Raw genomic sequence first — 25,850 nt, 5'->3', positions numbered from 1 at the left:
AGCAAGGGCTCTTGGGATGGAAATCGATTGGGGGCCATTAAAAATACCTACTGCAAAGCCACTCTACCGGGCAGTAAATGGAGACAGAAAGCACAGCATGACTCTAATCTTGGATTCAGTGGCCATCAGCACCCATCTGGTCCACTCATTTCTCAATCTAACTTGTCACTCTTATGGGAACCAAAAATGACAGTCATATTGCATTTTACTGCTATTATATGAGTAATAGCAAGGTTCGTTGATGCGACAAGACGGAGGCAGGAACTGGCTTAAAGTAAACAGACTTTTAATTACAAAAATACAAAATAAAAACAGAAATAGCAGCCACCTCACGCCAACCTTACATGCACAAAACGTCCCAAGCCTTGTCCTCTCCTTCCCTCCACCTTTGTTGCTCCTTCTTTCATTCTTCCGCAGCTCCTCCGTAGAACTTGAAACTGGTGTGGCACTCATTTTCACTTCTACAGCTCTTGGTCCCACCCATACCCTTACCACCCCTGTGTCTGCACCTACTCCCGCTCCCCTCCCTTGGGAGAGGGTTGATATTGAAATCCTGGCATCTTAGGGGTAAGAACAGAACAGGTGACAGAAGGAAACGGAAGAAGAGAGACCAGCCCCTGGACACACTGGCACTTGGTCCTCCACCAGCTAAGAGCCCCACACTTGCAACCTAACACAGTGGTACAGGATATCCCTTGGTGGATGACTTCACTCCTCCACCTGGACAGCAATGGTTCCTCTACCTTTAGGCAGCCAGCAGCGAGCCCCCATTCTCTTGGTCTCCCTGCTCCTCCCTGTGATGGTGGGTGACAGCAGGCCCTGGCTTCTGGTGAACGACATTTACATTTACATTTACATTTACATTTACATTTATTCATTTAGCAGACGCTTTTATCCAAAGCGACTTACAATTGGGGAATACAACAAGTGTTTCATCCTAAGGAGGCAGATCGACATAGGAAGTGCTCAAAAATACCATATGTCAGGCGTTGTTAGATGAGTACGGGCTAGAAAGGGAAGATCAGGAAAGAGAGGAGAAGAATTTTTTTTTTTTTTTTTTTTAATTGAATCAGATAGTGTCGAAAAAGATGGGTTTTCAGCAGTTGCTTGAAGACAGTTATGGAGTCTGCGTTCCGGATGGGGGTGGGAAGATCATTCCACCAGGCAGGGACGTTGAAGGAGAATGTTTTGGAAAGTGATTTTGTGCCTCTCTGTGGTGGTACAATAAGGCGTCTTTCACTAGAGGATCTCAGACTTCTGGAGGGAGTGTAGATGCGTAGTAGTGAATGGAGGTAGGCAGGTGATGAGCCGGTGGCTGTCCTATAGGTCAGCATCAGTGTCTTGAATTTGATGCGAGCCGTAACCGGTAGCCAGTGCAGGGATATGAAGAGAGGTGTGACATGGGCCTTCTTGGGCTCATTGAAGACGAGCCGTGCTGCGGCATTCTGAATCATTTGTAGAGGCCTGATTGTACATGCTGGAAGACCAGCTAAAAGAGCATTGCAGTAGTCCAGCCTGGAAATGACCAGGGCCTGTACGAGGAGTTGTGCAGCATGCTCTGTTAGGAAGGGCCTGATCTTTCTGATGTTGTGCAATGCAAACCTGCAGGATCGAGCAGTTTTAGCTATGTGGTCTTTAAAAGTCAATTGGTCATCAAAGATTACACCAAGATTTCTGGCTGACGTCGATGGGGTAATTGTTGATGAACCTAACTGGATGGAGACGTCATGTTGTAAAGTTGGAGTGGCGGGAAAGACAAGGAGCTCAGTTTTAGCTAGATTGAGCTGAAGATGGTGTTCAATCTAGACATCTCTGGACCTTTACAGCAGCTGCACCTCCGTGATCCAGTGGACTGCAGTAAGCTCATCTTCCCCTTCCAGGCAGGTCGTTGCTGCACCATTGCAATGAGCAGTGATAGGTAGCAGTCACCACCAGCTGGTCCTCGTGGGATCTTTGTTTCTTCTTAAGAGCTCTTTGACAGAATGTTTGTCCTTAGGGGGCAATTTGGCCTAATAGTTAGAGAGTTGGACGTGTAACCTGAAGGTCATGGGATTGATTCACAGTACCAGAAGGAAATGTAGGTGAGGGGACTGAATGAACTCTTTTCCGACTTCAATACCCACAACTGAGGTGCCCTTAAGCAAAGCACTGAACTCCCAACTGCTCCCTGGGTGCCACAGCAAATATGGCTGCCCACTGCTTTGAATGTGTGTTCAATACTCACTGCTATTTGTGTGCCCACTTGGATGGGTTACCATACTTGGCTACACGTCACATCACTTTCACTTCTTCCTCATGGATTTCGGGAACAATGTAGCAGTGTTTCTTGATACAAAAAGAAGTAGGTGGGTACTGGCTCAAGGTAAACAGACTTTTAATTATAAAATAAACCAAAAGGGAACCCTGCTGAAAAAACAGCATATGCTGGTTAGGTAGGTTTTGGTGCTGGGATGCTGGTTTTATCTGGTTTATGCTGGTCCTTTGCTGGTTTATGCTGGTCCTTTGCTGGTTTATGCTGGCCATTTGCTGGTTTATGCTGGTCTTTTGCTGGTTTATGCTGGTCCTTGACCAGCAACATGACCAGCATAAACCAGCAAAGGACCAGCATAAACCAGGTAAAACCAGCATCCCAGCACCAAAACCTACCTAACCAGCATATGCTGTTTTTTTTCAGCAGGGAAGCAGCATCCACGTCACAGCCAACTGCTGCACGCACAACTGTTCTCTTGCAAAACGATTTAATTGCTCCTAAATATTTAGCTCTTTAAGCGTAGCGTTAGTTCTGGCAGGTCTCGTCAGTCAAGCTCGTATTGGCTGAGGCTAGGTCTACATTAATCCGGATACATTTGAAAATGGAGTTTTTGTTTGAAAATGCTCTTCGACCACACTAGCGTTTTCAAGCATTTTCCAAAAGCTTCTCATCCACACTGAAACGAAGGAAAACGTTAAATTCACCTTACTGCGCATGCGTAAAACCTCAAAAAACCCACCGAGATTATACAGACGGAACAGACATAATAAGTTTTCATGCAATTCTTCGGACAGGATTTTATTTACGGAAATATCTCATTATTCACTGATGCGTCCATGTCGCGCTCACTCATTTTTGATCTACAAAGCAGCTTTCCTCATGTTTTGCCGCAGGAGTCAAGACAGCAACTGTGAGTAAATGTTCTGTCCTCATTTTAGGACTGTAATATGAAGAGTGTACAAGGCAAATCTCTTTAGCAGCCGTGTGACAGTGAATAGGTATAAACATAGATGTCTATTGGTACATTATGCATCACATGACTAAATATGCGTCATCGTTTTTAAAAGCGCCTGTTTTCACAGTCCACACTACAATGCGAAAACGGCGTTTTCAAATTTATCCACTTTGGAGAGCGTTTTCAAAAAGCTCAGTTTTCCTTGACAAAAAAACGGAAGGCCAAAACAGACAGAAAAAGATGCGTTTTCAAACGAAAACGTATTAGTGTGGACATGGCCTGACTCCCAGCTGATCCACCTCTACCTATAGGAATATCTCAGCATTCATATATAGCTTAATTAGCTTAACAGCTAATTACCCTTCTCTATCCCTCATTTTTAAAATGTTTACATTAGATTATTGAACATTAATGATATCATACATTTATACATTCATGTTGGTTCTGTTCTGTTTATCCTAGGAGGGTTATTGCTGCATGGATGTGCAGGGAGTTTTTGCTAAGAACAAAACCATACCGCCAATCCCAACCCTAAACTGTGCTTGCACACAAATCATTTGTGTTCACTCACGAAACTGTTTCATTTTTCAAGATGCTTTACAAAACAATGCAAATGTCCTTTTTAGGTGCAACATACATACATGCAAACATCCAATACAGAAAAAATTAAGATCCTGCAGAATTCCAGGATTCATTTTTCATAAGCCTGTTTACAATAGTCTTGCATACCTGATCTTTTTAAAAATGCTAAATGTGCCATCTTTCTTAGTATTCCATAGAGAAAACACGTCAGTCTAAAGATTCATCACCAAATCAATCGGTTTTTAAGACCCAGCCTGATTTACTCCTCATTAATTCAGCTATTCTGTGACTGCAACTAAACCACAGCTCAGCTAAAAACCAAAGAAATGACCTGAGACTCTCTATATATTATGGAGTAAGCCTATTCATCACCAAGATCACAAATTTGACTTGGTATATGTCCCTATTAACAGTTGTGCATGTTTAATAGTGCTGTTCCCTGTGGATGTGGGGCAAATCTGTGGCTAACAGAGCTTTGGAATTAATTGGGCGTCTTGGCGTTTTCAGTTAGCAGTCAGCATCTCTCGCAGTGATTTGTGGCTCACTGGGTCAGACGTACAGTTGGAGGGCGCCCACAAATCTTCAGGGAACCACAAATCCTCCTCTCTCCTCTCATTACAAAAGACTCCTATTCATTTGCATGTGCAGGACTAAACACGATAGCTGTTTCTCATCAAGACAAACAGACCCACGTGTGAGTGGGCATGTGTGCAGAGATTCACAATCGTTATTGTTTTTGCCTTCTATTGCTGTAATGGCCTTTGTAATGATGGGGACACTAAAAAAAGTGAAAAAAATAAAAGGTCAAAAAGTACCACATGTAGCCACTATGACACTAGAATACGACCTTCATGCTTTCTTCTTTGCTTATCTCTTCTTTTATTTGTGTCCTTTGAAGGTTGGGAAGCGCTGTCTTGCTCTGTCTGTACACAGTACCTCACGAGGACCTTTATGGACCTTAGAGACTTTGTTTAAAATATATTTTTTTGGACCCTCACGTAATGCACAATGTGATTAGAATAGGTCTTGTAGTTTTAAAAAAGAAAGAAGACCAGAGTAATTTGCTTTCACAATGAAGATTGCTTTTTATGTTGCAACATATAGGCTTATTGAAAAAATGTGCCTCTAGTACCAATACAATCTCATGGCAGTTCATAATTATTTAATGTTTTGGCAATTTGGTGACTAATTTGTATGAATTTGTCATCTCATTTGTACATTTTGTACGATCTGCCCCACTCACAGTTGTTTAGAGATGCACCTTCATGCTTATATTTTCCTCCCTAAAAACTGGAAGCTATTTAATGATTCACATCATGTGATTTCATACAAAAGCACCACCTGATAAATAGTTAAGTTTTTACGTGATTAGTCTCTATCAACATTTTTGCAAAAATCTAACTGTCCTAGCCATGCAATTCACTGCAGTATCAACACACTCACATGAGACAGTTCGTAACCGTTTTACTTTTTGGCCAATTGTTGATTATTTCTATGAATTTGTAGAGTTTTGTATGATTGCCTTACTCCCCACCAACATAGGCTTACAGGTGACATATGATGAACCATCTTACTTTTTTTTTTTTTTTGTTGGTACAAATCAAATAATAGAAACTCATATAAAACAACACTTAAAATTGTTACATTTTTTAATGACATCGGGTTGCCAATTTACAGCTGAAACGAACACTAGTGGTAGTAAAACACCACAAGCTTTTATTCCTTTTCACACAAATTATATGATTACAAAAGTAGATTATTAATTAATAAAGACTTTGTTTCTTGAGGTTCCCTGCACGATACTGTTATAACCTCAAAACATAGTGATAAAACAAACAACGTAGCCAGATTCATGTTAATCTGTTTCTGAAAAAAACTTAATGCATCTGTAGTGTCACTCACTGGATAATTCATTCTAAAAGTGTTGCAAAATGTGACAAAAATGTGTGTAAAGTAATGTGTAAGTATGTTTTTTTCTCCTTTTTTTGGTGCTTCTATCATTCACTGGGCAAGTCCTAGGACATAATATTAGGAATACTATTTAGGATGGATAGTATGTGAACTGAGACTTAGCCAGTCTCTTATACATATTCACTTCCTGTATGTTTTTTATTCAATGGATTAGCTTGGCAAGTGAATCAGACTTAGGATGTAAATCAGGAAAGGCTAAACGTGTGTCAGCCTTTCGGACACAGGATTGCTCACAAAGCTTTTCATTAGGGGCATGGGCAGCCATACTTCTTCCAGATTAAACGCTGTCTCATACACAATAATTTTCCCTGCCTGGCCCTCCTGCTGGAAAAAAATCACCCAGCTGACAAGGGAAGAGCGGTCTTGCTTTCAAATTACACTGTCTGGACCAGACACAGGCTTAGCAGATGATATTTATGTAACTCTGATTGTATTCACCAAAAATACAGTATCAAAATACTCAATCTGTATTCTTATTTGAACTTGAGGTTTTTGTATGAGTATAACTCACTTTTACTCATAACTTACATATTGTTTGTGCTATGGATGTGACTGATCAGCCTGGTGTCACTGTTGATATGTCGGTATTTGCATGTAAGGCACAAAAACATAATTTTTAGAATTTTTGGGTACATGCTAAAAGATACCTAAAATGTAAGCAGTATTATGTATTAGTAGCCTAGAATCTAGACGCGCCCCTAGCGGCAGCAAATTACATTTGCTTCCAAGGTCAGTCTAGTTACTCTCAATTCACTTAAAATTCCGAAAAATCCAAGATGTACCGGGCCAATCACGAGTCGAGGGGTGGGCTTAACATGATGACGACTGACCTGCGACCATAAGTTTCGTCAGACATGAATTCCTGGTTCTGTGAATTACGCGTGGAAAACTGAACAGTATTTATATAATTTTTTTACTTTGGATACACAGCCACGTCCATCTGTCCTGAGCAGGAGCTCGTTACAAGTGAACGCGCTGTGGTGTAGAATACGCAAACACCGGAAGCGATCTGTGGCGTGTATACGACACTCATTGTTCACACAGTGCACAGAGATTGTGGATATAGCGGCTATTCAAAATGGTAATTACTTGCGCTTATCCTGGTTGTTCAAACCCATTTAAAGCTAAAAGATTACGTTTGCTTGCGCAAACTCATCCTGGACTTTTTCACCGATTTCCCCTTCCGGTGTTTGCGTATACTACATCAGAGCAGGGTGTAATTTGGATTTGTCTGTGCATGTTTTTGTTTACTTTTAAAGGTTTAGTGCCCATCTATGTCTATTATTTGGCTGACAGACTGCACAGTGCACTGATTTTCGTTAAAAATCTCCGTCGCTCTGACTACGTCACCTGACAGACTAAGTCTCTGATTGGTTGTAGCGCTATCCTATTGCGTGGAGAGGAGTTTGAAAGACAACCGTTTATCCCACCCCTCCGGTTGAGCCCTGTCTATGGAGAGTGCCCAGACCCTACATTTATGTGGGTCTGGCTTGCCAGGCTAATGTATTAGTATATTTACTGCTAGAATCTTAAAATATTTACAAATCCTGAATATCATTTTGAAGAATCATTTTGTGATATCATTCAGTATTTTGTAGATATATTTTAGGTCCAATAACCCTACCCCCAAACCTAAACAGTATCAACAATATAAAAAACATAACAGAAAATATTTGTCACGATCTCCAGCTGGAGTGCCTGTAAGCTCCTTTAGAGGGCTCTCCACCCCAGACCTTTGCTATTGTTTCACGGACATTGTTAACTCTCTGAGGATTTGAGAATTAGAATTGTTGCTCTATACAAAGATGGCCAAGGCTATAGAGGTTCAGTAACACCCTGAATCTGAGTTATACTACAGTGGTCAGGGTCAAGAAAGCCCGCAAACAGTTTGCTGAAGACAACCTGTCCAAGAGCGTGAATTACTGGAACCATGTCCTGTGGTCTGATGAGACTATAACATAAACTTGTTTGGCTCAGATGGTGTCCAGCATGTGTGGCGATGCCCTGGTGAGGAGTACCAAGAAAATTGTGTCTTGCCTTCAGTCAAGCATGGTGGTGGTAGCATCATGATCTGGGGCTGCATGAGTGCTGCTGGTACTGGGGAGCTGAAGTTCATTGAGGAAACATGGATTTCATTATGTACTGTACATTTTGAAGCAGAACATGATGCCTTCCCTCCGGAAACAATGGCCGAACTGCAGTTTTCCTATATATACTAAAATAGTTGCTGAAAAGTGAGGGGTTTACTCACTTTTGTGACATACTGTATGAGGGTGTTTTGGTACCATTCTTTAAAAGCAGTTTAGCTGCAAACTTTGTGAAAACTAATATTTGTGTCATTCTCAAAACTTTTGGCCACGACTAATATATATATATATATATATATATATATTAGTCGTGGCCAAAAGTTTTGAGAATGACACAAATATTAGTTTTCACAAAGTTTGCTGCTAAATATACGACTAATATATATATATATATATATATATATATTAGTCGTGGCCAAAAGTTTTGAGAATGACACAAATATTAGTTTTCACAAAGTTTGCTGCTAAACTGCTTTTAGATCTTTGTTTCAGTTGTTTCTGTGATGTACTGAAATATAATTACAAGCACTTCATACGTTTCAAAGGCTTTTATCGACAATTACATGACATTTATGCAAAGAGTCAGTATTTGCAGTGTTGGCCCTTCTTTTTCAGGACCTCTGCAATTCGACTGGGCATGCTCTCAATCAACTTCTGGGCCAAATCCTGACTGATTGCAACCCATTCTTTCATAATCACTTCTTGGAGTTTGTCAGAATTAGTGGGTTTTTGTTTGTCCACCCGCCTCTTGAGGATTGACCACAAGTTCTCAATGGAAATAAGATCTGGGGGGTTTCCAGGCCATGGACCCAAAATTTCAATGTTTTGGTCCCTGAGCCACTTAGTTATCACTTTTGCCTTATGGCACGGTGCTCCATCGTGCTGGAAAATGCATTGTTCTTCACCAAACTGTTGTTGGATTGTTGGAAGAAGTTGCTGTTGGAGGGTGTTTTGGTACCATTCTTTATTCATGGCTGTGTTTTTGAGCAAAATTGTGAGTGAGCCCACTCCCTTGGATGAGAAGCAACCCCACACATGAATGGTCTCAGAATGCTTTACTGTTGGCATGACACAGGACTGATGGTAGCGCTCACCTTTTCTTCTCCGGACAAGCCTTTTTCCAGATGCCCCAAACAATCAGAAAGAGGCTTCATCTGAGAATATGACTTTGCCCCAGTCCTCAGCAGTCCATTCACCATACTTTTTGCAGAAGATCAATCTGTCCCTGATGTTTTTTTTTGGAGAGAAGTGGCTTCTTTGCTGCCCTTCTTGACACCAGGCCATCTTCCAAAAGTCTTGGCCTCACTGTGCGTGCAGATGCGCTCACACCTGCCTGCTGCCATTCCTGAGCAAGCTCTGCACTGGTGGCACTCCGATCCCGCAGCTGAATCCTCTTTAGGATCCTTCTTAACAATGCAGTGGAAAGTTTTTTTTTCAGGATTAAGTAAATTTTCATGGCAAAGAAGGACTATGCAATTCATCTGATCACTCTTCATAACATTCTGGAGTATATGCAAATTGCTATTATAAAAACTTAAGCAGCAACTTTTCTAATTTCCAATATTTATGTAATTCTCAAAACTTTTGGTCACGACTGTACATAGCACACATGCACATATATATACACACATACATAGAGACCAGACTATCATAGAGCCCCCCAGTGTGAGCATTTGCATTTTTTAAATATGTACAAATCTAGTGTTTAATTGCAGTTTCATTATTTTATTATTATCATTATTATTATCGTAATCACTCTGGTGTTCTGCCTTTTTTTTTTCTTTTCTTTAACATAATCACATTTTGCATTGTCTGAAACGCTAAATATAGATAGATATATTTTAAACTAAGGCCAATGACATGACTTATGAGGTAGCCTACAGTATAAGACAGTTAGTAACCTTACACAGTAAAGCCTTTACAAATTAATTGATGTGGCCATGCAATTCACTACGAGAAAGCGAAAATTTCAACTAATTATGCAGCTGTCTATAACAATCCACCGCTTTACCTTTTGTTTCTCTTTCCAGGGTGAATAAAAAAGCCCATAATGTGGGCTTTAAAAAAAAAAAAAAATTAGCTGTCACACATTTACCAGTCACACATCAACCAGTCAATTATGAGCCATCAATCATTTAAAACGAATACAATCATGTCTGCTTTTAGCGGAAAGAAACACACATATATTGTGGCTCCAAAAAGTATTTAACTCCTGAGCTGCACTTAAAATGTATTAATGTCATTGCAATATTTAAAAAAAACCCATCAAACTAAGTGACATTAATTAAAAAATAAAAAGTTGTCTTAGCAAAACATTTAACAAAAAGATGATATGAACATTTACTGGACTGAAGCCACTTAGGTTCACTTGATTAAGCATTTTACAACAGGCCTTGAGTAACATTTATTTGTTCATCTCTCAATCATCATCACTGTATTGCATTGCATTATAAGTTTACGATGAGAAATAGAGAAAAAAATTATATGTATCTGAATTTTATGTGAAATCTTTTATACTGTTAAATTGACTATATGAGCCACAAAAGCATAAGTGAGCAATGTCACACAAGTAGACATGAGATATCGGCACTTCTATGATTTGGTCATAGGTAATCTATTTGCTATTGGTAATCACAGCATATATACAGCCATATCTCACGTCTTCCTTCCGCCACGGATTCAAATCTCAGTTGGACAGTTGAACAGCTGAGCACAAGCCTCCGTTACTAATTTCGAAAATGTCACTTTAGAACTAGTAATAAGGAATGTTGAGTTGCTTCATTAAAATCTTATTGTATTACTGTATTAAAAGCTCACTGTAGAGTTTTATAAGAGAGATTGTCTGAGTGATCATGATTACCTGCATCTACAGCACTCATCTTTATATTCACGATGTAGTTTAAATGTCCGCTGAGGAAATTGTTTTCTTTGTCATAACGTTAATATCCTTAATATCATCTCTTATGGGTGATTTCGGGTGACAGTGCTGCTCAGTGCATTTGTTAGCAATGCCAAGCTATTGAAACTAAAAATTACTTCCGTTTCTAATTTTTTAGTATCAAAGTCTTTACTGCTGACTCATAAAACAGTCTCTTGTCATCATGTAACAGTGGAACAATGTAACTAAAATCACGAACACACGCACCGTTTCTTAAAGGAGTAGTTCAATTTCAGAACAAAAATTTACAGATAATGTACTCACCCCCTTGCCATCCAAGATGTTCATGTCTTTCTTTCTTCAGTCATAAAGAAATTATGTTTTTTGAGGAAAACATTACAGGATTTCTCTCCATATAATGGACTTCTATGGTGCCCCGAGTTTGAACTTCCAAAATGCAGTTTAAATGCAGCTTCAAAGGGCTCTAAATGATCCCAGCCGAGGAAGAAGGGTCTTATCTAGCGAAACAATCGGTTATTTTCTAAAAAACATTTACAATTTATATACTTTTCAGAGTACACACAGAGCTAGATAAGAGGAGCATTTGAGGTTAAAAAAGTATATAAATTGTATTTTTTTTTTTTTTTAAATAACCGATCGTTTTGCTAGATAAGACCCTTTTTTCCTTGGCTGTGATCGTTTAGAGCCATTTGAAGCTGCATTTGAAAAGTTCAAACTCGGGGCACCATAGAAGTTCATTATATGGAGAGAAATCCTGAAATGTTTTCCTAAAAAACTATTTCCTTACGACTGAAGAAAGAACGATATGAACATCTTGGATGACAAGCGGGTGAGTACATTATCTGTAAATTTTTGTTCTGAAAGTGAACTACTCCTTTAATACTAAACACTTTTAAATACCATTATTATTTATATAAAATATCATTTATTGAATAATAATAATTAATTAACAACAGCCATCATAAATTTAGTCAAAATTAGGCAATTTAGTAAAAATTACACAGGCAGCACTCTGATATACAGCATTAAATTTACATAAACATGACATTTTGCCAATATGATTTGCTCTGGAACAAATTATATCTCATGTTTAACCACTACAGAGACATCAGAGCCAGCAGTAAATTCCAGAAGATCTGGCCGAGCTGAGGCTTCTCTCGTGTGGGTTCATGAGTGCAGAACGGCCGCTGATGATCCGGAGCTCTCATGTTCCAAATTTTCAAATAGACGCTATCTTTATTAACAAACTGCTTATTTTAACTATAAACAAGTAAAAACAGTAATATTTATAAAATGATACTGGATTTGGGCGTCCGCCATTACACTCGCTGCAAACGGAGTGATATGATTTCAAACGACTGTTGGAGTTCTGATATTGCTCTAATATCACACTCCTATCAGTCAATCAGATTCGAGGACCAGAAAGAACTATTGTATACAATCAAATAAGATACATAAAAAAAATAAAATAAAAAAAAACAGCTAATTATCTGCCAGGACATTATCTGTTAAGTTTATCGACATTTATGAAAAGATTTGAAACATTTCAACTTATATAACTCCAAATTCTCATGTCTTCTATTTCAAATCTAGAAAAAGGATATGTCAGGATTTTAGAGAATGATCTTTCCGTTCAAGAGGGGACACTTGTCACTTTTAATTGCCAAGCGAGTGGCTGGTATCCAGACCCTTCAGTGACCTGGGTGGTCAACGGCTCCACTGTGGACAGAGGCGACTACAACACCAGCTCTCTTCAGGACCTTAACTACCTTTTCAACTCCACCAGTGTGCTTCAGATAAAAGCAGAGATGAGCACCACAGTGGAGTGTTGGGCATCTGTGTCTGCTGCTTTAGCCCACCAAAGCAGCAGTGTCAAGCTGACTGTAGGTAAGAGTGAATGGATATTAATGAGCTCCCCATGCAAACTAATAAGCATTACATTACTTTTTTAACAATTGCTAAGACCTATTTCTCAAGGTCACTTTTTCAGTTCTCTTCACATCTGTTATTTATCTGTTGTCTGTTTTTTTTGTTTGTTTGCTTGTTTATTTGACTATTTTACTAATTTACTGTATCATTTTTTTTAAAATACTATACTATTTCATGACAATGACAGTTTATATGATGTAAATGACAGTAATTACAGTAGGCTGTATATATATAGAGTCAAGCCCGAAATTATTCATACCCCTGGCAAATTCTGACTTAAAGTTACTTTTATTCAACCAGCAATGACACAGGCTTCTCCCAAAAGATAATAAGACGATGTACAAGAGGCATCATTGTGGAAAAAAATATTTCTCAGCTTTTATTTACATTTGAACAAAAAGTAGCATGTCCAAAATTATTCATACCCTTTGCAAACTGTCACAGTCTATGGGAAAATCCAAAGTTCTATACCATTCCAAATAGTCCAAGCTGTTCTAAAGCATCCTAATTACCCTGATTCATTGGGAACAGCTGTTTTAATCAACTCAACAGGTGAAAAACAGAAGCTCTCTGCTGTTGGTTTGTGGACAGTCATGGCTAAGACAAAGGAGCTCACTGAGGACCTGTGGCTGCGCATTGTGGCTGCTCACAAGTCAGGAAAGGGCTATAAGACCATATCTAAATGTTTTGAAGTTCCAGTGGCTACAGTGCAAAGTATTATTAAAAAATGCAAGACATTCTGCTCTGTGAAAAATCTCAGAGGATGTGGTCAGAAGCAAAAAATGACACCTGTCATTCACAAGGATCACCACCAAGGCCATCCTGATGAATTTGGGCTCTGCTGGTGGCAACATCTCAAGGCAGAATGTCTAACAGACACAGACCAAGGAGGACACCACTTCTCCAGATAAGGCACACAAAAGCCCGCTTGGCCTTTGCAAATGCTCATCTGGACAAAGCAGAAGATTTCTGGTCTTCTGTTTTACGGTCAGATGAAACAAAAATTTTATTATTTGGCCACAATGATGTCGCCTTCATTTGCCGTAAAAAAGGAGAAGCCTTCAACCCTAACGCCGGTTTCACACTGCATGCGTAAGCAGAGCGTAAGCAGGGCGTGCGCAGCACGTAGGCAGAGCAGAAGCGGCGCGCATCCATTTTCCTTTCACACTGGAAGCGTTTGTCGCGCGCAGCTGAACTGCAGCTTGTGTACTTCCAATATAGACAAGTATTGTTCATTCAGTCACGCATTTCAGGTGTTCTCCAAGAACTGTCATGTGCTTTGATTTGTGATATGTCGTAGATTTAAGTAGCAAATTAGAAACGCTAAAATATTGAATATATTTTTAGACAAAGATCGTCTTAATGATTACCAGTTAGGTTTATGATAATTATAGCAACAGTTTTTCAATAACAAAAAGAATATGTAAAATTATGGTATTTTGGTATTTGTTTTACATTTGTTGCCATGACATGGTTAGATTCATATGATATTTTCATATTTTTTTTATGGTGGTTGTCCAACTTTGAGATAATCACCACGTTTATATTAAACCATTATATTTAAAAACATGTTAAAACATATCATATAAAAATATAATTTGTTGGTACCACTGTAAATCTATATTAAATAATTATAGGATCTCCTTCAGTACTTTCAGAATCTTCTCTTTTAAAAATTATTTTATTTCTGTATTTTTAAATGTTTTACATTAACATTTTAATGGCAGTAGTATGTTTATTTACTCTTGTATATATCAAAACAAGCAGAAAATAGTACAAACTTTGCTTACGTGATTGTTTTGAACAAGTAGGCTAATTTATAGACATTATTTACAAACAAATGCATTATTTTTGCTGGTGAGCCTGATACATGTTATACATGATTTTATGGTGAAATTGTTATTTTTCGTGCGAATCAGGTCAGATTTGATCAAGATCGATGCACTGTGGCTTTAATCCAGCGTAAGCGTCGCAGCAAAAATAGACTCGGCGCCAAAACGATCGCGGCACTGACGCTTCTGCTCTGCTCCTGCTACGCGCTGCCGCGCCGTCCCTGCATGCGGTGTGAATGCTCTAATCTGTTAACATGGGCGCCGAAAAAAATACGCCCTGCTTACGCGTGCAGTGTGAAACCGGCGTAAGAACACCATCCCCACTGTCAAACATGGTGGTGGGAACCTAATGTTTTGGGGGTGTTTTTCAGCCTGTGAAGCAGGGAACCTAATCACAGTAAACTGCACCATGAAAAAGGAGCAATACATCAACTGATCAACAACAACATCAGGCAGTCTGCAGAGAAACTTGGCCTTGGGCACCAGTGGACATTTCAGCACGACAACAACCCAAAACACCTAACAAAAGTGGTGAAGAAATGGTTAACGTTTCGCAGTGGCCCAGCCAGAGTCCTGACTTAAATCCAATTGAGAATCTGTGGAGGGAGCTAAAGATCAGGGTGATGGCAAGGAGACCCTCCAACCTGAAAGAGTTGGAGCTCATCGCTAAAGATGAATGGGCAAAAATACCAGTGGAGACATACAAAAAGCTGGTCAGCAATTATAGGAAGCGTTTGATTGCTGTAATAGCCAATAAAGGCTTTTCTATTGATTCTATTGTACATCATCTTATTATCTTCTGGGCGACGTCTGTGTCATTTCTAATAAAAAAATAAAAATGGTTGCTGGTTCAATAAAAGTAACTTCAAAGTCAGAATTTGCCAGGGGTATGAATAATTTCTGGCTTGAATGTATATATATATATATATATACAGCCTACATAGTAAATGCATTTGGTCAATTTTGTCCATATAAAGTGTCCATAAATTTACAAATATGTTTTGCAGTGGCACCAAAAACTCCACAGGACTACACAGTTGTGATCGCTGTGATAGTGTCAGTGTGTACGATCATTCTGCTGGCAGTGCTTATCCCGATCTTGTACTATAGAAAAAAACTGACAAGTAAGCAAATCCATTTTACGTTTCTCTTAAAAGTTCCCTTTAAAACTCAACTGCAAGTTATTAAACCAGTGAAGAGAGAAGTTAAAGCAGTGCTTGCCATAAACTGGACCAACAGCAAGGACACATTATAGGTTGAGCTGTCAGCAATGTGGCAGTTTAAAGGTTTTACTGCATCACTCTTGTCCTGCAAAGTGCTTGCACAGCATTTAGGAAAATGGATAAACCGTTTAAGATGGAAAACCTATTAACAATGTCTTTGTTCCAAAACTTCTTTGTTACTATCTTTCTTTACTCATTATATGTCAAATCACACATTATCAGTTAACTTAGAGAGAAAATATAGAAAATATATTACAGCACACTTCGTATACTTTATTGCCATTGAAACTTTTAACAGCTTTTTTTTCTTCCTTTTTTGGATTTTCCAACTGTACATGAGGTATTACAGTATATATTCATTAACAATACTGGCTACCTGTTTCGTGTCCTATTAAAAGCCATTTCACACATTTAACAAGACCTCCGGCTTTTGTGCAAACAAATGTGTTTTAATACTTAAACATTCAATGTGAATATTTATATTTATATATTTAATACAGCTGAAGAAAATCTAAGTAAATGTTTAGAGAATAAGTACATTTAGTAGGGTTTTATAGCACGGAGGGAGACAGTGATGGAAAAAAAAAGTGAGGTAAAAAATGTATTTCATATTATACCTGTACAATTCCCTATATCTCCACACACACACATGAAAAATGTAATTTTGAAATGTGATACTATCTCTTATCCTCTTGTTGCACTAGCTACTAAGATGTCATTGCTAGTCAAGCTTGCTACCAGTTGACTAGAGCTGCCCGAGGCTAAAACCAGAAATATCAAGTTACATGTATGTTGTTCTCTTTTTCTTTTACAGAATCGAGCTCTGAAAATAAAGTCAGGTGAGATATTTTACCATACTTGTTTTGAGGTATTTCTGAATGCAGCACTTGGACCACTGTTGAACATGTGACATCCAGAAGGAAATTGATCCATAAGTGACAGAAGCCTTAATCTTTCTGAACATTGCACGTCATCTGCTTTCACAGTTTTTAAATGCTAATACTGACACACTCATCATATCACACTGTTGTACCATATGAACAGGTAACTTTGTTTGAATGCTTGTTTTTTTTTTCAAGCCATTGAAACAGCAGCCTTGAAATAAATCCTGGAAATATTGGAGAAAAAATAAAGTTGTTTTCCATAAATACCAAACACTGCTACAAAAATACATACTACCATAATACTTAGCATACTGCCATACTACTGATATTTCTGAAGACTACTGAAGATATCCTGATGTCTTACTATTTGCCAAAATGTGAAGTATACATACAAAATACTATTTGGTACAGTAATCATTATATGATGTATACTGCACACTATACTTTACATTTTGAACACTAGAGTACACTTTACTTTATAGTGTAACCTGTTTTTTTAATGAGGTAGCCACAGATTTTTAAGGTAATAATTGCAGTTTAGCAGTTTTTGCAATGTGGCTTGGGGAAAAGTTTAAGGTATTGCATTTGTCTTTCCAGCTCCTCTTTGTGGACTGTCAATTTAAGCAGTAGGAGGTGGTCTGTTGCTGATGAAACCAAAGGAAAAGTTAACCTAGGATACCACACCGAAGACGTAACAAGTAATAGCACCAAAACACATTTCAGATCGGAACACCCCATGAAATTATGTGTTATGCAAAAATATATGGGGGATTATGTCTACTTTATGTAATATTTTTTTTACAGAATGAAACAAGAAAGCGAGTTTTGGGGATATCAAATATACGCTACTAAGAAAAAAGTTAGTTAGGTGTTTAAAAATAAAAAAAAGACAAATGGGTGTAGAAACAGGTGCTAGTAAATTTGAATTAATAATGGCATTTTAAAGTGCAAAGACTAAAATAGTAGTAGTTTAAAACAATCTTATAATCTCAAAATAATTTCTTAGGGTTTTTTTTTTTTTTTTTTTTTTTTTGCTCCTCTGGAAATAGGTGAACACACACAACAATCGTACTAATTTTTCAATATACTTATTCTTGGCATGTTTTCTATCACAAATATACAGTACATTCTTAAATCAAAATACATTTACATGACAAGCACTTTACTTGACGTGAAGTTTTTTTTTTCTTACAATGAGAAAAGATATCTTCCAATGGGGGAGTATTTCTTGTAATTGAATCGTGTATTACCTTTAAGTTAATATTAATTTTCTACACCACTGACACATTTAATACATTTTACAGAATACAAGAGTTAATATCTTAAGTAATTTGCTTCTTACGTAAATGTATCTTGATTTAAATTTTTTTTAAATGTTTGTCCTTTTTTGCAATTATTTGCAGGCATTTATTTTTCTGAAAACATTTCTTGTAAAATAGCATAAAATATTTAGATGATGATTATTATTATTATTATTAATAATATTTACTAAATAAGATTATTTAATATATATTAAGGCTTATTATCTTAATAAGTTGATAGGTTAATAAGATGACTTTTTGTATTTTAATATAGCAGTAAGAGCACATTGTGCAGTGTTATGTCTGTAAGATGTAAAGTCACACACACAACTGCTCTTCACCCCACAGGTTCAGGACACCATGACCTAAGGAATAGAGCTGACAGCACGATAAACATCATCAGCCCTCCACGGGTAAGAGGAGGGAGAATTACAACCTCTGCATTATTCAAAACTAGTGGTGGGATTTCTGACACCTCAGTCTAAAGTGTGAGGTGGCTCACACCTGGGGAAAACACTGATCTCTCTATTACTATATGTGAAGGAATATTCAGTCAAACAGTTAAATACTGGGTAAATGATGCACAATGATACTTTGATGTAATCTGTTTTATTTCTTATACTTTCTGCAATAATACTGTGATTACATACAATCATATACTATGTTTAAATAAAAATTTCACATAAATGTGGATTCTATAATGGGTCACAGGAAACAACCTTTTAATTTTTAAGACTTTTATTTGAAACTGTTGAACTCAGCCTGAAACTGCCAGGTCCATACTTATCATAGACATCATGCCAGTATGATCAATTTAAATAAATGCAAAATTGTTCTTTTTTCATCAACAGGTTCCTGATATCGTCATTTTCAGCTCTCAGAAAGATGATGTTTTTTCTAGCCTGTACGGCAAGGGAGCAAAGACAATCCGCCGGGTCACCACGGTTTGACTCCCACATCAACAACCTATTGCAAGAATGGACCAACTTCCTGTTCAGAAAGAAGCCACCAATTCAATATGACTTTATTGTTACTCCAAAGAGGTCATATATGCTTAAGATTAAGATGCAGTGAATTGCATGTCAAGAGGATGGAGACATACCCCCCCCCCCCTTTTTTTTGTTTTTAAAAATATTATTTTGCATTATTTTGTACTAGTATCTTACCTTATTCAAGTGGAAATACTTTTAATTTATTATTGTTGATCAATGTTTTACATAATACCTGTATTCGTATTTATAGCGGTATAGAAGGCAGCAGTGACATATTTTTTATGCATTTTTGTAGGCCAACCTGGAAGATAGCATCACCCTGGTTCCATTGGAATTCTCCATTTCTCCTTTTGGATTATTTCAGACATATTTTGCTCATCATGAACGTCTTTATTTATTTAAGTTTATTTAACAAAGTTTGAGAGGAGCATGTTTAGATAATCTAACCAGTCAGCGTGAGAAGCCTGATATATAACCTGTATACAGTCAAGCCCGAAATTATTTATACCCCAGGCAAATTCTGACTTAAAGTTACTTTTATTCAACCAGCAAGATTTTTTTTTATTAGAAATGACACAGATGTCTCCCAGAAGATAATAAGATTATGTACAAGAGGCATCATTGTGGTCCACCGGTTCCCACCACCATGTTTGACAGTGGGGATGGTGTTCTTAGGGTTGAAGGCTTCTCCTTTTTTTTTACGCCAAATGAAGACTACGTCATTGTGGCCAAACAATTCAATTTTTGTTTCATCTGACCATAAAACAGAAGACCAGAAGTCTTCTTCTTTGTCCAGATGAGCATTTGCAAAGGTCAAGCAGGCTTTTGTGTGCCTTATCTGGAGAAGTGGTGTCCTCCTTGGTCTGCGTCCATCAAGATGGCCTTGGTGGTGAAATTTGGATTATTTTTTACCTCCCTCACCTACTATCGTTCTGGCCAGCACAGGTGTCACTTTTGTCTTCCGACCACGTCCTCTGAGATTTTTCCCAGTGTGGAACGTCTTGTATTTTCTAATAATACTTTGCACTATAGCCACAGGAACTTCAAAACATTTAGATATGGTCTTATAGCCCTTTCCTGACTTGTAAGCAGCCACAATGCACAGCCCTAGGTCCTCAGTGAGCTCCTTTGTCTTAGCCATGACTGTCCACAAACCAACAGCAGAGAGCTTCTGTTTTTCACCTGTTGAGTTGATTAAAACAGCTGTTCCCAATTAATCACTTTGGAAATTTGGATTTTCCTATAGACTGTGACAGTTTGCAAAGGGTATGAATAATTTTGGACATGCCACTTTTTATTCAAATGTAAATAAAAGCTGAGAAATATTTTTTTTCCACAATGATGCCTCTTGTACATCGTCTTATTATCTTTTGGGAGAAGAAAAATAATAAGCTGTATAGCTGTCCCTGTAACACATGTACATAAGTATTCACAGTCTTTGTTTAATGTTGAAGCATCTTTGGCGCCAATTACAGCCACAAGTTATTTTGAGTATGATGCTACAAGCTTGCCACACCAATTTTTGGGCAGTTTCTCCCATTCTGTTTAGTCAGGTTCAAGTCTAGGCTCTGGCTGGGCCACTCAAGGACATTCACAGAGTTGTCCCATAGCCACTGCTTTGTTATCTTGGCTGTGTGCTTAGGGGTTGTTGTCTTGTTGAAAGATGAACCGTCATCCCTGAGGTCCAGAGAGCTCTGGAGCAGGTTTTTTTTATCAAGGATATCTCTATACATTGCTGCATTCATCTTTCCCTCGATCCTGACAAGTCTCCCAGTTCCTGCCACTGAAAAACTTCCCCACCGCACCATGCTTCACTGTAGGGATGGTACTGGCCAGGCAATGAGCTGTGCATGCTTTCCTCTAGACATGACGCTTAGCATTCAGGCCAAAGAGTTCAATCTTTGTTTCATCAGACCAGAGAGTTTTCTCATGGTTGGAGATTCTTTCAGTTGCCTTTTACTGAGGAGTGGCTTCCGTCTGGCTACTCAACCATACAGGCCTGATTGGTGTCATGGCAAAGACTGTGAAAACAAAGATTTCGAACAAAATTCTTTCACATTGTCATTATAGGGTGTTGTTTGTAGAATTTGGAGGAAAATAATTAATTAAATGCATTTTGGATTTAGGCTGTAACATAACAAAATGCACTTTCCGAATACACTGTAAGTGCCAGCTCATGAATGAATAGGCTACAACTTAAGCCTAAATACAATCAGCAGAAGTATAAGTCTGTTTTAGGCATATACTGATCTATTTTATGTCATAGAATCAATTGTAAACATATCTTGAGCGTGTGTGTTAACTAAAGACGTTTAACCACAAACCCAAAATGAAACCCAAAATGCTAAAATGAAAACTGATTACTCGATTTTGACATACAAAAATATATCATCCCTGCAGCACCTTTTTTGCATTCTAATATATATACTTTTTACCTTAGAGGGTTCAAATAAGGGAAATGTACCTTCATGTTTTTCCTGCTGGCTGCTCATCAGTCATGGATGGCAACTGCTGAATAAATTAGGGTCACCCTCAGTAGGTCACACAAAGCTGTCGTGATATGAGAGGGTGATAACATAACCCTTTTGTTTTTGTTTGAGTCTCCAGACCAGTATTATCTTTCCTAGACCTGCTTGTGTTACTGAGGTTTTCATTTGCCATTCACAAGTGGTGGATTGATGTCAGGGTCAAGCAGACTGTTTCTCTGGGGTGATTTACAGAGGCCACTGTTTGTCTGTCAAAGACTTCTGCATCATTGCTTCTGAAAGTCTGTTTCCCCTTTCTCTGCCACTTTCTTCTTTTGTATCACAGGGTGTCTTCATTGTCTCTCTGTTCTGTTCTCTCTGTTGTTTCCATTTTAATTTTATTAATAAGAATACACTTATTTTAGGATTATGTTTTTCATCAAATATTATTTTAGCTTTAATTTAATTATTAAAAACGTTATAGTTACATATGTTATATAGTCATATTTATTTATTTTTTAGTTTAGTTTTAGCTTTTATTTATTTCAATTTTAGTGCTTTAGATTAATCTTATTTAATAACCTTATGTGCAGTGAATGTGTGTATCTCAGAAACACATTTGTGTTATATCTGGCACATATGAGATGCAGGTACTAGCTGCAATCATGTAAATGAAAGCATCTAATCATCACCATAAATATTTATTCATGCATATTAGAACCCAGCCAACACATTAAGGTTTTTGCTTCCAAACAATGATTCAGTCTTTATGTAATTGACCTCAGCTGAATGAACCCTTTAGGAATCAGTCACGCTACTTTGAAACAATTGCAACCTACTTTACACAGCGCAATTCACTGATGAATAACTTAGCATGTCTTCTCTGTGATTGAAATGCAATCCTCTCTAGTGCATCCTTACAACAGGGCATTTATGTGCTTCCAAAGTCAGTTAGGTGCCACTGTATTAAGTGACTGGCTATTAAAGGGAATCGGAGACAGGAGCTCTTGACATGGTGCTGTTAGCATAATTAAAGCCCACGTAATTAGCAGATTAATGCCTCTTAAATATGGTGAGTAGGAAATACAGAAAAGCTTTACATTTGAGATCTAATGTTTCTTTTATGTGCAAACTCAGTAAGAATGTGAATTCAGGCTAACAGCAGAACACTTGAAGCCATGTTTCGCTTCCCGAAGTGAACAGCCCTGTCTGACTAAATACACTTCAAGTAACCCAGAGTTTCATCACAGAGAATGCATACCGACAAAACCAAACCCACTTTGCTGAAGGACAAAAATTCTTCCTTGAAGCTCCAGGTATCAAACTCAACACATTTGCTCTAATTACTCAAGCAGGCTCCAAAATGTACAGTCAGCATGTGACAAATAAAAATAGGTTTTGGCATCTAAATAATGCAAAGTTTCTGACCGGTCGGCTAATGGTTGAAGGCAGTGGCATCCTGTCCTGCTGCTGGAAGGCCAATGCTTTACAGAGTTCAGGTCCAGCCTTCCCCAACATGCTGGAATAGAAGTTTTTTACTATTCTTGTTTAGCTATGTTTAATTAGTTCAGGTGTGTTTAATTAGGAACTAAATCAGAATCAGAAAGAGCTTTTTGCCAAGTATGCTTTCGCATACAAGAAATTTGTTTCAGTGTCATTAACTTCTAGTACACAGGGACAACAACACACAGACAATAAAAATAAAATAAGAATAAGAAAATACACATATGTAAATATAAATAGACAAAAAAAATTAGTAAAATAAATTGAGAAATAAATAAGTAGTATTTACAGTTAAATAAATAAGTATTATTTACAATTACTATAGATGATAGAAGGGAATAGTATAGTATAGAAGATGCAGGGATGTGTTAGGGTGGAGGTGGTAGCAAATAAATATCAGATTATTGCACATATTTTTACTGCACAATGGGAGAAACATTTTAACTCTTCATAAGGTGGATTGCCTGGGGAAAAAAAACTGTTCTTGTGCCTGGTTGTCCTGATATATGGGGCTCTGTAGCGCCGGCCAGATGGTAAAAGTTCAAAGAGAAGATGGCTTGGATGTGAAGGAATCCAGAGTGATTTTCCTTCCTCTTTTCCTCACTCTGGATGTATACAGTTCTTGAAGGGTGGGCAGGGGAGCACCAATAATCCTCTCGGCAGTCCGAACCGCTCTCTGTAATTTTCTGATGTCTGATTTTGTAGCTGAGCCAAACCAGACAGTTATTGATGTGCACAGAACAGACTCGATGATGGCTGAGTAGAACTGTTTCAGCAACTCCTGTGGTAGGTCGAACTTTTTCAGCTGGCAAAGGAAGTATAACCTTTGTTGGGCCTTTGTTGGGGGGGGGGGGGGGGGGGGAGCTTGACAGAAGGGTCTTTAGAGGTGCAATCATTGGTGTTGAGGGAGAAGAGCAGTGGGGAGAGAACACAACCTTGAGGGGCGCCAATGTTGGTGGTGCGGCTGCTTGACCAGCTAAAAGCGTTTGTCATCATAAAACTCTACTCATCTTAAAACTAATTACAAACAGTAAACTCTAAATTAAGCACATCTGACCACTGCAACGTCGGAAGTTATATATTTTTGACCAATAATTTAATAATTACTAGTTGACTATTGTTAATGGGATAAAAGGTTTGCACCTACTGTAACGTTTTGGTCAGTTACCTGGATGCGCGGCCAATGTGGTGATACTTGGATGTAAACAGCAGCAGATTGCACGGGTAATGTACTACTGAAGACATTGTTTAGACATCATAAATTAGTAGAACAATGTAAATGTGTGGAAGCTGCTAAATCATACAGAGAAGGACTTAGTAAGCAGGAAAGGTCGTTATATTTTGACAAACTAAAGTTAAAGAGTTAATTCACCCAAAAATGAAATTAAGCCCATTGTTTCCTCACCCACCAGGCATCCTAGGTGTATATGACTTACTTCTTTCAGACAAATGCAATCAGCACTTCCAAGCTCTATTATGGCAATGGGTGGGTGTTTCTCTTCAACAGTCCAAAACAAGTCCAATAAAGTGCATCCATCCATAATAAAAAGTGCCTCACACAGCTCCGGGGTGGTGAATATAGGCCCCCTGTAGCGAATCAATGCATTTTTGTAAGAAAAATATATCCATAATATAATAATAATCACTTTAATCTAGCTTGTGCTAACAGTCGGGAGCATGCGTGAGCTGTGACGATCTCACGAGACAATGGATGTGATCTATCATGGCGGTGCACTGAACGCAACTAAAACAAAAAACAAACAAAAAAAAAAACAGACCAATCTACATTTAAAACTTCTATTACACCTTCCTATGCTTTAACACCATAACCGGATCAAAACCCAAAGTGGAAACTGGAAAACAAAACTAGACAACTACTTCTCATCACAACCTCAAAAGAAACAACCACGCCGGGAGTACTCAGCAGAGTCCGACGGAAATCCCACAACGACTTCTGGAATCAATTAACAATAAACTGGCAATTCTTGAACTACTCTATCAGGATATCAAAGACTTAAAATCCAGCCTTGAGTTTAGTCAGTCCCAGATAGAGTTGCTGCAAAAAGAAAACATACAACAAGAAATGCATACAACGATTTCAGAACTCACAACAACAAGCAGCAATCTCAAAACCAAAAATAAACTGCTGAAAGAATCTGTATTAAACATTCAGTGCCATAGTATACATGATAACCTGGTCTTTTCAGGCATACCAGAACAAACCCCCAGAACAAACTTCATAGGACTTATTTTTGACTGATGAAGTGAAATACCTGCCCATTGCCATTACAGAGATTGGAAGTGCCAGGATAATTTTTAATATAAATCCAATTGGATTCATCTGAAAGAAGGAAGTCATATACACCTAGGTTGCCTGGAGGATGAGAAACAATGGGATAAATTTCATTTTTGGTGAACTAACCCTTTAATACAGGGCTCAACGCTAAGCAATGATAGTGTTTCCTTGGTTACTACTGTATGAAAATCTGTGCTATACGCTTATTAACACTGCATTATAGTACGTTATACAGATGGTAGATGAAAAGAAAACGCCATGTAAACTTCTCTGAAAACAGACAGTTCCCCTCAGAGATACAATCATATAAACTCCAACCCCCAATTCATTATTTAGTTTCTTCCAATATTTTGTGCATTGTGAACAGTGAGATATGCCTGCTACAGTTTTTTTCTCCTCTTTATGTCCGTCTTTAGTGTTTCTGGCCTCTGTTAACAACCTTTTACAGACTAAATATAATAATAATGTATAATGCAGTGCAGCGAATGTACAAGTGGGGCATAGGGCAGTCCATATCATCAAGCCATGTAATAGGTGATAAATATCCATATGATCTGCCATCTTTGTCCTTTGTTATACCGACATAGTGAATTACTTTTGTTTACTTCTTTTTTTGCCAAGCCCATATATGAGTTCCATTTGGTTCAATAGCAATGTTTATGTTCAGTGCCGCCACAATG

The 25,850-nt window shown here is 38.0% G+C and overlaps 1 protein-coding gene across 1 annotated transcript in view; it reads left to right on the top strand.

Moving 5' to 3' along the window:
- Nucleotides 1–21,796, top strand: part of igsf5b (immunoglobulin superfamily, member 5b) — a 28,064-nt gene extending 6,268 nt beyond the window's left edge. The window contains exons 4-9 of the mRNA XM_073817910.1: nucleotides 12,339–12,632; nucleotides 15,514–15,630; nucleotides 16,544–16,568; nucleotides 17,211–17,311; nucleotides 18,263–18,327; nucleotides 18,766–21,796. Coding sequence (XP_073674011.1) covers nucleotides 12,339–12,632; nucleotides 15,514–15,630; nucleotides 16,544–16,568; nucleotides 17,211–17,311; nucleotides 18,263–18,327; nucleotides 18,766–18,864 — 701 coding nt within the window. The 3' untranslated portion in view covers nucleotides 18,865–21,796. The remainder of the gene's footprint in view (nucleotides 1–12,338; nucleotides 12,633–15,513; nucleotides 15,631–16,543; nucleotides 16,569–17,210; nucleotides 17,312–18,262; nucleotides 18,328–18,765) is intronic.
- Nucleotides 21,797–25,850: the final 4,054 nt, after the last annotated feature.

The sequence above is a fragment of the Garra rufa genome, chromosome 14 (genome assembly GCF_049309525.1).
Source record: "Garra rufa chromosome 14, GarRuf1.0, whole genome shotgun sequence".
In the NCBI taxonomy this organism is placed as follows: Eukaryota; Metazoa; Chordata; class Actinopteri; order Cypriniformes; family Cyprinidae; genus Garra; species Garra rufa.
Note: the sequence above shows the minus strand (reverse complement) of the source record. Positions and strands in the feature narration are given on the sequence as shown.